Source organism: Siphateles boraxobius, unplaced genomic scaffold, assembly GCF_051911475.1.
Source record: "Siphateles boraxobius isolate OS27281-9 unplaced genomic scaffold, OSU_SipBor_1 41, whole genome shotgun sequence".
Taxonomy (NCBI): domain Eukaryota; kingdom Metazoa; phylum Chordata; class Actinopteri; order Cypriniformes; family Leuciscidae; genus Siphateles; species Siphateles boraxobius.
Window position 1 is genome coordinate 24568042 of NW_027509042.1, and position 15294 is coordinate 24583335.

Sequence of the window (15294 nt, forward strand, 5' to 3'; positions counted from 1 at the left end):
CTCCTACCTAACTAATCCTAACTAACTGATTAACGCTCCTCCCACCTGGACATTGTTTACCTTTTCCGGCTACAGCACGGGACTGCAGCGCGAGACTACAGCTTGCCGTCTAAAAGACTATTTAGGTGAGTTGAAACAATGGCTAAGTTGCTAAACGCATCTTGTTCACATGTAGGGTCCCTGTTCATGTTGGACAGACATTTTAATTGCATTTTGTGTCTGTTAAGAGGCTCAAAAACGCTCTTTATGTCCATGCCCCCATAGCTGCCGTTTTAGCTGAGTGGGAGCTCTGGGCATTCGCGGTCGCAGCTCCGCGTAGCAAGCACCAATCCGGTTCGTTTTTTTTTCTATAGTCAGTACTCACAAAGGTCTAACGATCAAGATTAACTTAAAAATTGCCCGGAGTTCTCCTTTAATGACCCGCACTTTGATGTACATCACCTTCTTCTAGAATGCAGTGTGGATGTGTTATAGCTATTTTAGCATTAATGAAGGTATAATCTTGCTAGGGACAAAGATCCATAAATCAACTAAGAGCCACTTTCCCTCTCAGACATGTCCCCTTTCTGATTGGTCGAGTTCAACCCTTAGGGGAGGATCTTCTCCAGGCCTTATTAGAGACAGTCCACATGTGACCTCCCTCTCTTAGTTCTTTCATCCAGCCGCAACACTGTTCTGGTGATTCTGGGGAACCCCCTCCCCCTCCACGGGGGCCCCAGGGCCCAGCAGGCCTCGATTCTAACCAGATATGGGCTCAGGCAGGAGAGAGATGACTCTCTCACAAAGAACCAAGGACAATCTCAAGAGTTTTGGAACAAAGACTCCAACCAACAACGACTCCAATCACCCATCCTTCCGACTTCCTCACTTCTCCTGGGTGCTCGGCGTGGCCTCAACAGAGTCCCAGGCCTTGACCAAACCAGCCATGCGTTCCTGGAGAAAGAGAACGCTCAACCAACTTCCACTTGACACTGCCGGAACCATCAACGACTTCAATTTTCAACAACTTCAAGAATTGTTCCCATTACAAATGCAAGTATTCAATTCAATGAAATGTGAAAATGGAATTCTGATGGTTCTTCTCATAGACCCTCTTCCGGTTTCCAATTTCATCCTATCACTAACCTATTTATGTATTCATTTGTGTATGTTGTTTAGTTTATTTATATTCTTATAAATATCTATATTTAGTTAATAAAACTTGTACATAATATGTATTTGGTTCTGTTTTGTTTGCAATACAAGTCACTTTACGATCACGGTTTTTGCTACTGGCTCAAAGTACTGTACAGGCGAAGAAATAATTATTCTTCGGTGGCCATTGAAGATACCCTTTATTAGAATAAATTAATAATCAAAAGAGTTCGTTGGAAGAACTGATTAATTGATTGTAATATTAATTCAGCCACATTAAGTTAATCCAATTAACTGACCCAAATATTTATAATTAATAATAACAAGATATTATTGATCATTAATATTTCCAAAAAGCTGAGTTCCTTACAACATTTAAGAATCATCAAGTTATGTTTACCACAGACCTTATTTTTTGGAAAACCCCATTTTAAACTCCATAGGAAAATTTCGATGGAACCAGTAGCGAATTAGGTTTCCGGGTTTTGACGTCATCCCTGCAGCACTCTATACTGTTTGAAAAGAGTGTTCAGAAACTTGTTTCACAAACTAAAAAGTAGGTATAAGATTCTATAAGAAAAAAATATTTACCAACAAGTACTTCTCCTGTCCATACACATGTGCAGTGCTGATTGCATAATATGATTTATGCTCTTCTCTTATTGTCCTCTGATGCTGTGAGTAACAGACAGTAAATAAACATATTGGGGGGAAAAAACAGCAATCATGACAATGTCTCATCTGTAACTAAACAGTCAATTTTTTTAATAAATTAATTACAAATGATACCATCAGAAATACCACAGATGAGCATGTAAAACATTTCAAAATCGTGTTGCTGTTGTTCCTTTCATTTCTAAACAGTAGCTCTGATGAAATCTAAAACTGTGCAACAGCTGAACTATGAACAAATTACTCCATGTTCGTACTATGAGCGAACAACATAATCCCTAATGAATTAGATTTAGCACATTACTTATTTGAAGGTAAGCTGTCTATATAGATTTTCATTTAAATGTGTTTTTTAAAACATGTAAGTGTTTTTTCTTGTAACTGACCACAAGGTTTCTGCCGAGAAAGCCCTGCAGGAAACCAGTTTTGCCACTTCCGGTTAGTCCAAACACATGACAGCGAAATACATTCCGTTGCGTCTGTTTCTTCTGAAGGTCGAGCTTCTTATCACGGGTCACTACATGTGCAAAAATATTCAATCAGCACCACAGCTGTCATACTAATCTTCTTTGAATTTTAAAACAAAATACATAATGTCATGATGAATTTTACACAGTCATTGAACTGAACTGAATCAAGACTGAACTAACTTTAGCTGTATTTTTTAGAACTATTTTATAGCAGAATTGAAATCTGTTTGCATCATTGATCATTATTTCCCCTTCATCACTGTAAAGCTCCTTCAAAACAATCTGTATTGTACAAAGCACTATGTAAATAAAGTCAGGTCACCTTTATTTATTTAGCACTTTATACAATACAGATTGTTTTAAAGCAGCTTTACAGTGATAAAGGGGAAATTATGCATTTCGGCTGAAGTCAGTTCAATGTTGATTCAGTTCCCTTGTAAAGATCATTAATTATTACAGTTTTTCTCAATAGCTTTGTCACATTTTTCGAAACGGTCTTAACATTCTCTAAACTATAAGCTCAATTGTCACAACTGTTTGCTGCAACATCGTGGCATGTCTGCAAAACATAGTAACTCACCCAAAACATTTCAATCATGCTTCAAAACCAAGTTATTGTGTTAGTAAATTGGCCAAGGGCACCAAAATAAAAAAGCGTTTTTTGTCATCATGTGAGCCACACTGGTAAAACATTTTTAGATGCTTTTTCACCATGGTATAATGGTATAATTTGTTCTTTTCCCAGTCAATTTTTACTTACTCTCTGAATCTGTATTTACACAGAAAAACTGACATTCTTGTACAGTATAGAAAGCAGTTAGAGTAAAAAAAAAAAAAAGCAGGGAAAAAACATGACATTTGTATATTAACAAATACTTATTCATGTCAAATACACATTTCATTTTTTTTTCCTGCCTTTTTGTTGACTAACTGCTTTCTATACTGTACAAGAATGTCAGTTTTTCTGTATAAATACAGATTCAGAGTGTAGGTAAAATTGACTGGGAAAAGTCAACACTAGTACACAAAAGGAAAATTAACATTTGTATTTTTACAGTACGTTTATTTTGTTTATTTACAATGTGTTACATGTCAACTGAAAATTCTCAGTTGCTTGTTCATTTTAACACACTCGATTATCTCTTTCTCTAACATACAGTACATCTTCTTAGTTGCATATCTTCCTATTGCTCTTCCATGAAAATAATTTTTAGTTCACATTTCTAGAAAAAAAATGTAGCTGATGTACTGATGTAGCTGCTGCTTTTCAGAGTTGTGATGTTCCTCCATGTTCAAAAATGGTGGTGATTGTGCTGTCAGCAAACTCCATATATATATATATATATATATATATATATATATGTGTGTACACTCACCTAAAGGATTATTAGGAACACCTGTTCAATTTCTCATTACTACAATTATCTAATCAACCAATCACATGGCAGTTGCTTCAATGCATTTAGGGGTGTGGTCTTGGTCAAGACAATCTCCTGAACTCAAACTGAATGTCAGAATTGGAAAGAAAGGTGATTTAAGCAATTCTGAGCGTGGCATGGTTGTTTGTGCCAGACGGGCCGGTCTGAGTATTTCACAATCTGCTCAGTTACTGGGATTTTCACGCACAACCATTTCCTGGGTTTACAAAGAATGGTGTGAAAAGGGAAAAACATGCAGTATGCGGCAGTCCTGTGGGCGAAAATGCCTTGTTGATGCTAGAAGTCAGAGGAGAATGGGCCGACTGATTCAACTTGATAGAAGAGCAACAACCGTGGTATGCAGCAAAGCATTTGTGAATCCACAACACGCACAACCTTGAGGCGGATGGGCTGCAACATCAGAAGACCCCACCGGGTACCACTCATCTCCACTACAAATAGGAAAAAGAGGCTACAATTTGCAAGAGCTCACCAAAATTGGACAGTTGAAGACTTTTTTTAAATGTTGCCTGGTCTTATGAGTCTCGATTTCTGTTGAGACATTCAGATGGTAGAGTCAGAATTTGGCGTAAACAGAATGAGAACATGGTCATGGATCCATCATGCCTTGTTACCACTGTGCAGGCTGGTGGTGGTGTTATAATGGTGTGGGGGATGTTTTCTTGGCACACTTTAGGCCCCTTAGTGCCAATTGGGCATCGTTTACATGCCACGACCTACCTGAGCATTGTTTCTGACCATGTCCACCCCTTTATGGCCACCATGTACCATCCTCTGATGGCTACTTCCAGCAGGATAATGCACCATGTCACAAAGCTCGAATCATTTCAAATTGGTTTCTTGAACATGACAATGAGTTCACTGTACTAAAATGGCCCCCACAGTCACCAGATCTCAACCCAATTGAGCATCTTTTACGCACATAACTATAGAATCAATTCTTAATGGGCATGTGAACGCCATCAGCGTCTATCACAGGTTCACTTTTAAAGTCTGTTTAGAGAGAACGGTGTCGTCTTAGCGGCCCCTAATTTAATAACAAATGACCATTTAGACGGAAGTGAATCAATCAAAACTAACTTTAGCTGGAAAAAACATTTTTCAAGAGCCACTATAAAACCAAACCATTCTCTGTTACCTTAAATTATATGTTTATCTCTGTAAAGCTGCTTTGAAACAATCTACACTGTTAAAAGCGCTATATAAATGAGGATGACTTGACTTGACATGTGGTGGAACGGGAGCTTCGTGCCCTGGATGTGCATCCCACAAATCTCCATCAACTGCAAGATGCTATCTTATCAATATGGGCCAACATTTCTAAAGAATGCTTTCAGCACCTTGTTGAATCAATGCCAAGTAGAATTAAGGCAGTTCTGAAGGCGAAAGGGGGTCAAACACAGTATTAGTATGGTGTTCCTAATAATCCTTTAGGTGAGTGTATATATATATATATATATATATATATATATATATATGTACATATATAGTTTCCATATTTAGTTTAACTTGATTGGTTGGTTGATTGGTAAGATAGTGATTCCTATTTCATTACAACGGCAGACAATTTGCCAATTTATCAAACATTACATGTCATAAATATTCATAGAATATAACATGTCTGACAGATTTAGATCTCTGAATGGATCATTTTGCATGTGATGGCTCACACGTTGAAAGAACGTTTAGAAGTTGTGTAGAATCAACTCATCAGTTTTGATCAGCAAGCCATGATGTGCATTAAGTCATTGTGCAAATTGTAGACAATTGTACTTACTCTTATGCACACATGTGCCAAAGCACATGCAATTTGCTTAAATCAATAAGAAATTCAAATCTGATGTGAACAAGAAACTAATTGTTCAGAGATCGGAACCCATTGTTTGGAGAACAAATCTCATTTTAAACAAATTTGCAGAAAACAGTGATATCAACAGAGTGTGGTTTAATTCCAGGCTACCTCACAGATCAAGGATTTGTCTCATAATTTATGAAGTTTGCAACACTGATTCTGTTATTTTTCTGTATATTATTGTGACGCTGCTTCGAAACAGCTGTATTGTATAAAGCGGTATATAAATAAAGGTGATTTGACTTGAGTGGACTACTGACTTTTGATTTCTGCATCTGCAATTACCATAATAACCACAGGAGGGCTCAGTGACTCATGAACAGGTCACCCAAAGATGAAAATGCTGTCATTATTTTCTCATCACTTTTAAACCCTGCTAATTAACGCATATTCGAATATACAGACTTTTTGTTCAAAAATACCAAGAAGTAGTAATTATACAGTGGTGGCCAAAACTCTTAGAACGGTAAGTTTTTTTAAGTCTCTTCTGCTCACCAAGGCTTCATTTATTTGATACAAAATACAGCAAAAACACTAATCTTGTGAAATATTTTTACAATTTAAAATAACTGTTTTCTATTTAAATATATTTTAAGATGCAATTTATTTCTGTGTTGGTAAAGCTGAATTTTCAGCATCATTAGTCCAGTCTTCAGTGTCACATGATCCTTCAGAAATCATTCTAATATGATGAATTGATGCTCAAGAAACATTTATTATTATTAATACTGGAGTAATGATTAAAAAAATCTTACCGTTCTAATAATTTTGGCCACCACTGTATATGTATATAAGTATATGTTATACAGTATATAGCAAATATGTCTTTTAACTTACCTGTTACGGCAGATGCCTGAGACTCCTGCTCAGCAATAATAGAGTAACCAAGGTAGCCAAGATATTCTAGACATCGCTGGACATCCAGGTAAGTTGTTAACCTGCAAAAATGACATTGATAATTGATAAACTGATGAACCATCCAGACAGAAATGAACAACAGGGTAGCATTTCAAGGATCAATAGATTATTCTATTGTTAAAAAACACATCATTACATTCACAACATTAAGGACACAAAGACACATGGCATGGTTGATACACACGTCCACTGAGAGAGATAGCCTTGATATGTGATCCAGCCCTGGTCATTAGTGCAGACCGTACTGTTCACATCTTGTCCCCAGGGGATGTAGGGGAAAACATTGAACAGATCCATTAGCTCTTCAGGGGACAAAGCACAGTCTCTGTCCTAAAACGCATACAAACAAGCTTCAGTAAAAACAAGATACAAATGATCATCCAGAAAACGGCAATTGAAACTCTTGTAATTAATTCTAGCACCACATTTGTGAAAGACATTTTTATCTAGACATTTTAATAACATGGTATATTTCATTAATGAATATTTCAAAAGGATCAAATAGGATAACCTTAATAAATATGTAAATATAATATTATGATAAACTTTTTTTCAGTCAATGTCTGAGAAAGTCAACCACTTGTACCTTATCATGTTTGTCAAAGACGCTCTGTAGAAACAGGTAAGCATTGTGATTGAGCTCTGTGGTGCAGTCCGGTGGTATTTTTAACCTGTAGGAACATTAACATGGAGTCGGATGTTTATAACTGTAAAATTTGCAGATTAGCATAGTTGGATTAAATTGGAATTGTCGAAAAGTCTCCAATGTTCAAAGCAGATTAAGAAAGGTCCAGATTTAGGGAGTACTGTAAGGGAGCAGCTACATCATATTTGTACTATTTATCCGTTTTTCAAAAAAAATATTCTGTGCACTAAAATAAATTAATAATTCATTTATGAAGTGTTTTGTACTAAACGGTCGACAAAATTACAATATATAACCAACACAACAACTAAGACCCAGTAAAAACATCTGTATTTCAAACCTGAAGAATATAAATCTACAGTATGATCTAAGCAACAGAAAATGTACAGACAAGCCAATTGAATAGAAATCAGATATTATATGCAATAAGACGCTGCTGCTTCCACCCATGACAAAAGAATGTGACTTGCTGAAAGAGTGATTGATGGGAAGGGGTATTTCTTACGGGGGAAACAGGTAGTCCTGATGCAGCTCAAGATCGTCATCATATCCAAACCTCCGCAGTACCGTCCACGTGGTCTCATGCCTTCCTCTTTGGATGAAGAGAGTATGTAGGAAAAGGAAACCTGTGGAAAAAAACAATCTGTATATTCCTTTCTGGGGAGATTTACGCAAACACAGGGCTGTGTGCAAATGTTAAGCTTCACAACTGCAGCCTTACCTTTGAGAGTGAGCCCATTGTCATTCATTCCATCCGTCAGGTTTTTACTCACAACATTTTTTACATCCTCTAGGGCTTGTGGGGCTAGAGGGGTGTTGAAACAGGTCCTCTAAAAATAAGAATCAGACAATGACATTAAATACACGACAACATAAAGGGATAGTTCGCCTTTCAAAAAATCAAAAAATGAAAATTCTGTCATCATTTACTCACCCTCAAGTCATTACAAACCCATAAGAATTCAGTTAACCTTCGAAACAAAAATGAAGACATTTTAATAAAGCCTGAGAGCTATCGGTCTCTCCACTGAAAGTCGATTTCAACCAAAACTGTGACACTACAAAAAGTTAAAGGTTGTAAATGAAATCCATATGATAAACAGATTTAATTTGGCTTGTATTATAAACATTGATCAGCATGCATACATGGAGCATATCAAATATCCATCTTTCATATTTTTCACCTCCTTCATATTTTCATTTTGTGTTTCAAAGATGAACGAAAGTGTGTTTGAAATAACAAGAGAGTGAGTAATTTATGACAGAATTTTCAATTTAGGGTGAACTAACCCTTTAGTTTGATTATATTTTGCTTAAAGTCAAACCATAACCATATAGAGTTTGATTCTCTTCTTAAAGGTTAGGACCAACAAATGGTAGTTTAAGTGTATAAATATGAAAACATGTTCTTAGGGACATCAATGAAATCAGGTATTGATGTTAGCGATGGGACCGGTGTTTCAATTCTTCTTAATGTTGTGAAAGTGGTTCAGGTCTTGGCTGGTCTTGGCTTTATGGAGGCCAGTTAAGCTCTTCCACACCAGAATAAACTATTTCATTATAGATCTCACTTTGTACACCAACGTTATGCAGAAGCAGAAAAGGGTTCTCCCTAAACTGTTGTAACAAACATCATGATATAACCCTGTTAATTAGAAGGGGGTGACCACATATTGTATCAGCAGGTATCTCACCTGAAAAAAGGTGAGTTCATAATCATTGAGGACACCATTGTTGTCCAAATCTGACACCTTAAAGATTCGTGTCAATGCTCGAACACAGGCAGATCTCATCTGTGAACCAAAAAAAAAAAAAAAACACTTAAACTTCACATACATGAAGAACTGTATGGTTTATGCAACTACATATTAAAATGTATTCACACACAAAGATGTGCAGACCTCTTTCTTCTCTGGACAATAGAGTGGCCCTGTAGGGTGAAGGACAGCCTTCTGTGCATAGTAAAACAACTCTGAAATATTCTTCAGATTCTTGGCTGAACACTATAAAAAAGAGGTAGAAAAGATGCAAATTCAACATTAAAACCCTGGTTGCACAGAAGGGTGAAGTAAGCCTTACATTTAGTTATATTTAGGGCATTGGTATAGTTCACCCAAAAATATAAATTTTGTCAATTAAAACCAGACAGTTGACGGTAGCCATTGATTTCAATAGTATTTTTGTCCTACCATGGAAGTCAATGGCTACCATCAACTGTCTAGTTACCAACTTTCTTTAAAATATCTTCTTTTGTGTTCAACAGAATAAAAAAACTCATACAAGTTTGAAACCACATGAGGGTGAGTAAATGATGACAATTTTCATTTATGGGTGAACTATCCCTTTAAGTAGCTTTTATAAACATGCCTTAGAAAAATATTTTATTGGTGTGCATCTTGAAACAAAACAATGGCGCTGACATATTTTACGATATGCCAGTGCAAGATGCTTTCAGTTACGACAGCTCAAACATCCATTTTAGTCTGGGACTAGGCTTAAGCCTTGTCTGTGAAACCAGCCATAAATCTTACACACAGTCAAAGAAAATACAGAAATACAGGATTTTTTTTTTTTATCTGAGCGATTTAAACTTCCATATAAGATTAAGCAATTTGCAAATCCGACAACTAGAGACTTTAGCTTGATTAACAGAATTGCAGGATAAATCCCTAAAGTGAAGCATAAGGAATTCACCTATGAACCAGACAAATAGCAACAAAGAATTTTCCAAAAGAGGTGAAATTGTCTACGCCACGTTAAATCCACGAAGTTCAATAGTTAAAAAAAATACAGGTCAAACCTTTAGATCTCACTTGACCATAGGCCTTTTATGTACACTTTTTTTTTAATACCATCAATTACTTTCTTATACACCCCTAACTTTGCCTTGCAATTTACACTCCACTTACATTTTTTGAAGTGTTTTTTTGATTGTCATGCCCTTGGAATTGTCATGATTTTACTAAAATCCACACACGTTCAGACTATAATCTGAATGCACATGACCTATTTAATAATTAAAGACGTCAGGGTAATGCTGGGGACACACTTAACGACAAGCTGAAAATTCTAAAGGTGATGATACACAGGGCAACTTTTTGAGCAATGTTGCTGGGCAATCTTGCAGAGCGATTGTTGCTTGGGTACTTTCTCATTGAAAATGAGCAATACATTTCTATCTGGATAATTTAGAAGGGTCATGGGCCCAGTGTCTCATCTGGTTGCCCGTTGAGGGCAACATTGCCCAGCAACATTGCTCAAAAAGTTGCCCTGTGTATCATCACCTTAAGACTGAACTGAAAACACTTAAAGACTGTTTCCAACGCGCATGATCAGTCACAAGTATCAAATTACATTCATAATCGGCCTTACAGTCGTTAAGTGTGTCCCCGCTTTAGGAGACATTCAGCTGATCAGCACACAAATAAATATGAGTATACATGGCTCAACATACCTCCACACAAGTCTCTATCTCTTTGTATTTGTTCATGATGGGAAGGACAGTCTCCATACTGCTGTGTTCAACCAGATCAGACTTATTCCCCACAAGGATCAGAGGAACCCTTAAAAACACACACACACACACACACACACACACACACACACACACACACACACACACACACACACACACACACACACACACACACACACACACACACACACACACACACACACACACACACACACACACACACACATACACACATACACACTTACACACATTAGAAAACCATAGACCAGGGGTGTTATGGTACACACTGCCAACAATTTCAAGTCAGCATCAAATGAAAACTCACACTTACTATCCGTTTTCTAAATGCATGTTATAGTCAAGTCACCTTTATTTATATAGCACTTTTTTTTAAATACAGATTGTTTCAAAGCAGCTTTACAGAGATAACAGGAAAAACGTTTTAGATATTATTGTGAACAATTCATCCACTTATGTTTCAATTCTAAAAAATTATAGATTTTTTAAATGTCATAACAGGATCTTTCTGTGACATATACAGGAGGACTATGTAAACCAGTGGTTCTCAAACATTTTTGTTTTCTTGTTCCGATGAAGCAGTCAACGGTCTGAAGAAAAAATATTCAGAGGAACTGCTATTCGGTGCAGTGCTACATTATAAAGGTGAAAAATTGCCAGTCGTGCACTGGAAAGCATTTGCCACAACGTTTTTTTTTTTCTTTTCTTTTCTTTCTCCCACGCCCTCCCCCACACTTTGAGAACAACTGACTTAAACCCTGCCCCGGCAAGTTCACGTTCATCTGCCTCCTTTTATTAGTGCACTTCAAAATCCAATCAACAACCAATGCATAGAACCAAGTCCCTACTCTACATTTAATTTTTTCAATGATATTTTACTGCTACTAATCTGCTACTATTTCCATTTTATTGTGACTTTAAGCAATAAATTACGAGAGGCTGTGCAACCAAGAATATAAAGGGTGTTGTTGTTGTGTCGTCACACGTAGGCTCACTATTGGCTGACGCTAGTCATGTGGATGATGCGTGTGACGTACAACAACAGAAGCTTAGGCTGTTAAACTAGTGAACTGACTCGAGGCCCACAAGAGAAGGAAATGAATAGTTGAAATAAAGTCGTTATTTTAGTTTTTTTTGCGCACAAAAAGTATTCTCGTCGTTTGATAAACTTAAGATTGAGTAGTCACTTGGACTATTTTAACGATGTCTTTAATAATTCTCTCTTTTTGGGGCCTGCAAGTTCAATCCCTGAAGAAGCCTATGGAGGAGTGATCCAGCTCTCAGATTTCTTCAAAAATATCTTAATTCGTGTTCCGAAGATGAACGAAGGTCTTATGGGATTGGAACAACATGAGGGTGAGTAAATACTGACAGAATTTTCATTTTTGGGTGAACTAACCCTTTAAAGGAGGAGTGACGACAGAGGAGATCGAGAGAGGCCAGGCCTGGACATGTGTTGTGTTTGTTTTGTTATATGTGACAGCAGTTGTCCGTGAGGGGCTGCTGTCTTTTACTTTCATTTTGTATTTGTTTTATTTTGTTATTAAATTGTTTAAATGTTTGCCGGTTCCTGCCTCCTCCTTCCCATAACATCTAACCTTGTTACAAATATATAATAAAATTAATAGTTAACCAATTAGTTCAGTGTGAAATATAAATTTCAATAATAATAAACAGAGCAATTCCAATAGGGTTCTCACACCATCGGTGCTCGGGCCCTAATGATAAACAAAAATGATTAAAAACTGCCACGTAGTCAACTTTCCTTTTTATTATAGTTTACTATTAATCTGAGCACCAGTAGTGTTTACTGTTATGGCATATATCTTGGTCTCTTTTGTATTTATGCAATATACTGGAGCCAAATGTTAGAAAGGAGTTCAGAAGATCATCCCATCAGACGATAATACCAGCGGGTACCAACCTGCTATCTTTGTCTGTTCTTTCATTTATCAGGGGAATCCAGTGACTTGTCACCTGTGACAATGACATTATTTTCAAAATCTTAAAGCTATGGAAAGACCTGTTCACACCAAGGATGATAATTATAAATATAACTAAAAAGATTTAATAATATTTTTAATTCTATTAGAATCCACACGACAACTATAACAATAACAGCAGAGATGAACAATATTGTTATAATCTCTTTCAGAATGATTTTTACCAGCTGATGAATAATAAAACATCGACAGCCAACCAGAATCCACTTTAAAGAGCTATTCTAATGAACGATTAAGTTATTTTGACTTACAGCATGAAGACTAGATGACTGTATGATCAAGTTCTCTCACCTTCTCAATAGACTTCTTGTTGTTCACAGAGTAGACTATACATATAACATTGGCCTAAAAAGGGACACAAATATCATTTCTCTAAAAATATCACAGACAAAAAATGTTGTTGTGTTGTGAATCCACATTTTACCTTTGATATCTCTTGATACAGTTGTTCATCTGTCTGTTCAGCTTCTGTGCATATTTAATAAAAAAACGTTATCTCCTCTCCATTCAATAATAATAACATTTACTAAACATAAAAATAGATTTTAAAAAGACAGAGGTTATTTGCACTAAGTGCAAAGAGCAATAGAGGCTATTTACAGTAAGTTTAATTAGCAAAAAAAAAACAGTGTAACAGTTAGTATTTTATAAAACATTATGCATTAATAGCAACATCTTCTCTTTTGTTTATATATTATATTTATAAAAGTAATAAATGGATGCTGCCTTATTGAAAATGTATGTGACCCTGAAGTCATCCCCTTACAACCCTAAAGTAGTCTTTGCCACAAGATGGGCTATTGGCAGTACATTCCTGTGCTAGCTGCACAGTGTAATAGACACTCCAAAAGAAAGTCAGTAATGTTGTGCTTTTGCAATCATAAAATCAATCAATATATCAGTATCGGCCATTGAACTATAATACATAATTCAATTGCTGGTTTAATACCCGAGTAGTCTACTATATGAGTGGGGACTCTCTCTGGTGTGACATCTGCTGGTATAGTGATCTCCTCGGCTCTATAAGGAACCTATTATGACAAAAACATCCATACTGACACCAAACACTGTTGACACTGTTGCAAATAATAAAGTCAGAATAATCATTTTTACAGAGAGGTAATAATAATACATACCACTGCCGGGAACTCTTCGCTGACCAATGACATGATCAGGGATGTCTTCCCCACTTTGGCTGTTTATACACACAGACAAATAAAAGGTTACCAGTTTCCTCATCTTCACAGATCAACCTGATCAACCCTGAAATCCTTAATGTAACCTAGACATGAGAATTCCTCATACAATTTTAATTTATATTCAAGTGGGGACTGGGGACGTCCTTTCATAATATGTTACAGGCTACCAGGTCTACATTAAAGCCAGATGAAACCCTCTAACGGTCATAAAATTAATAAATAAGCGGTCAGAGGTCAGATAGGCAAATACATTTGAGTTTGGCAAACTAAAATATTTACCAAACTTTTGCATTCCATAAAAAACCTGTCACGGCTGAACCTATCCTTCCTTTTACTGTAAACAGGTCTTCATGGACCACAACAGATCTTCATCAATGTTTCAGTAGTCAGAACCCTTAAAGAGATGGTTTACCCAAAAATGATAATTCATTTACTCACCCTTATGTTCTTCCAAACCTGTATGAGTTTCTGTTAACGGTAGCCAATAGTAGGAAATACTATGGAAGTCAATGGCTACCATCAAAATATCTTCTTTCGTGTTTAACAGAAGAAAGAAACTCATATAGGTTTAAAACAACATAAGGGTGAGTAAATTATGTATTATTTTTTACACATTGTATTTTGCAAATGCTGCCTACCTAGATGTCATTCTGTACCTAGTGAGCTGCCTACCAAGAAAACCTTCTGTAATCCTAGTGAGCTGGCTACCAAAATAGTGTTTTTTAAAAGATAGTTGGCTGCTTAGACAAAAAATCTACGTAGTGAGCAGTCTACCAAGACAGTATGGTGATGAGTAACACAGACTGAAACGGGCACGTAAGGATGCTGAAAGTTGACTATATAGTGTAGAAAGTTCACTATCCCTCTCATCCTGTTACATATTGTCATACATTAACCAAATCGGTCTATGTTCACTCACTGTTACTGTTATGAAGCCATGCGTTGTCATTACTAGAGCACGTTATAACAGCCAGTACAGTAACCTTGTCACAGACAAAACTGCGATTTCATGTTACAATGCAACAATTTCAAACATTTCTATCACCTAACGTTATAAGCTCAATCATTCAGTGGAAGAATGTAAATGTTTATTTAATTTTAAGGTTCACTTATTTTAGGGTTACGGTCGTTTCGTAACAAACAAGGACACCAAGACTTACGTTCTCCAACCAGCAGAATCCTCACGTCTTTTCGCATATTTACCTCTTCTGAAGTCAAGTCGCATTTACCCGTTTAAGACCGTTAGGATTTTACAGGCGTTCAAAGCAATCCACATCAAACTTCACAATAAATAAGCGTGGCATTGTGTAAAAATCAAAACAAGTTTATTTTTAAAATTATGAGTCGATACGACGTTTCTAGATGATATAAACATCAGCGATGGTATTCATGTGGATTCACTCAGCGCTGCTGTTAACTGGAGATGTAACGCACACACGCCCCCTTCTGACCTCCAACATACCTACGG

General features: G+C 36.5%; 1 protein-coding gene across 3 annotated transcripts in view; it reads right to left on the reverse strand.

The window, feature by feature from the left end:
• The window catches only part of rhot1b (ras homolog family member T1), a 28720-nt gene extending 13439 nt beyond the window's left edge, over positions 1–15281 (reverse strand). For 2 of the 3 annotated variants that reach the window (XM_077199006.1, XM_077199005.1), the window contains exons 1-16: positions 14987–15281; positions 13764–13822; positions 13577–13658; positions 13052–13095; positions 12919–12972; positions 12549–12601; positions 10586–10694; positions 9033–9134; positions 8826–8924; positions 7853–7961; positions 7637–7757; positions 7072–7156; positions 6670–6815; positions 6405–6505; positions 2193–2323; positions 1726–1809 (exon numbers count right to left, since the gene is read on the reverse strand). In XM_077199006.1, coding sequence (XP_077055121.1) covers positions 1726–1809; positions 2193–2323; positions 6405–6505; positions 6670–6815; positions 7072–7156; positions 7637–7757; positions 7853–7961; positions 8826–8924; positions 9033–9134; positions 10586–10694; positions 12549–12601; positions 12919–12972; positions 13052–13095; positions 13577–13658; positions 13764–13822; positions 14987–15023 — 1416 coding nt within the window. In that variant the 5' untranslated portion in view covers positions 15024–15281. Of the gene's footprint in view, positions 1–1725; positions 1810–2192; positions 2324–6404; positions 6506–6669; positions 6816–7071; positions 7157–7636; positions 7758–7852; positions 7962–8825; positions 8925–9032; positions 9135–10585; positions 10695–12548; positions 12602–12918; positions 12973–13051; positions 13096–13576; positions 13659–13763; positions 13823–14986 lie in introns of those variants that run through there. The other variant, XM_077199007.1, reaches the window with a different exon arrangement.
• Positions 15282–15294: the final 13 nt, after the last annotated feature.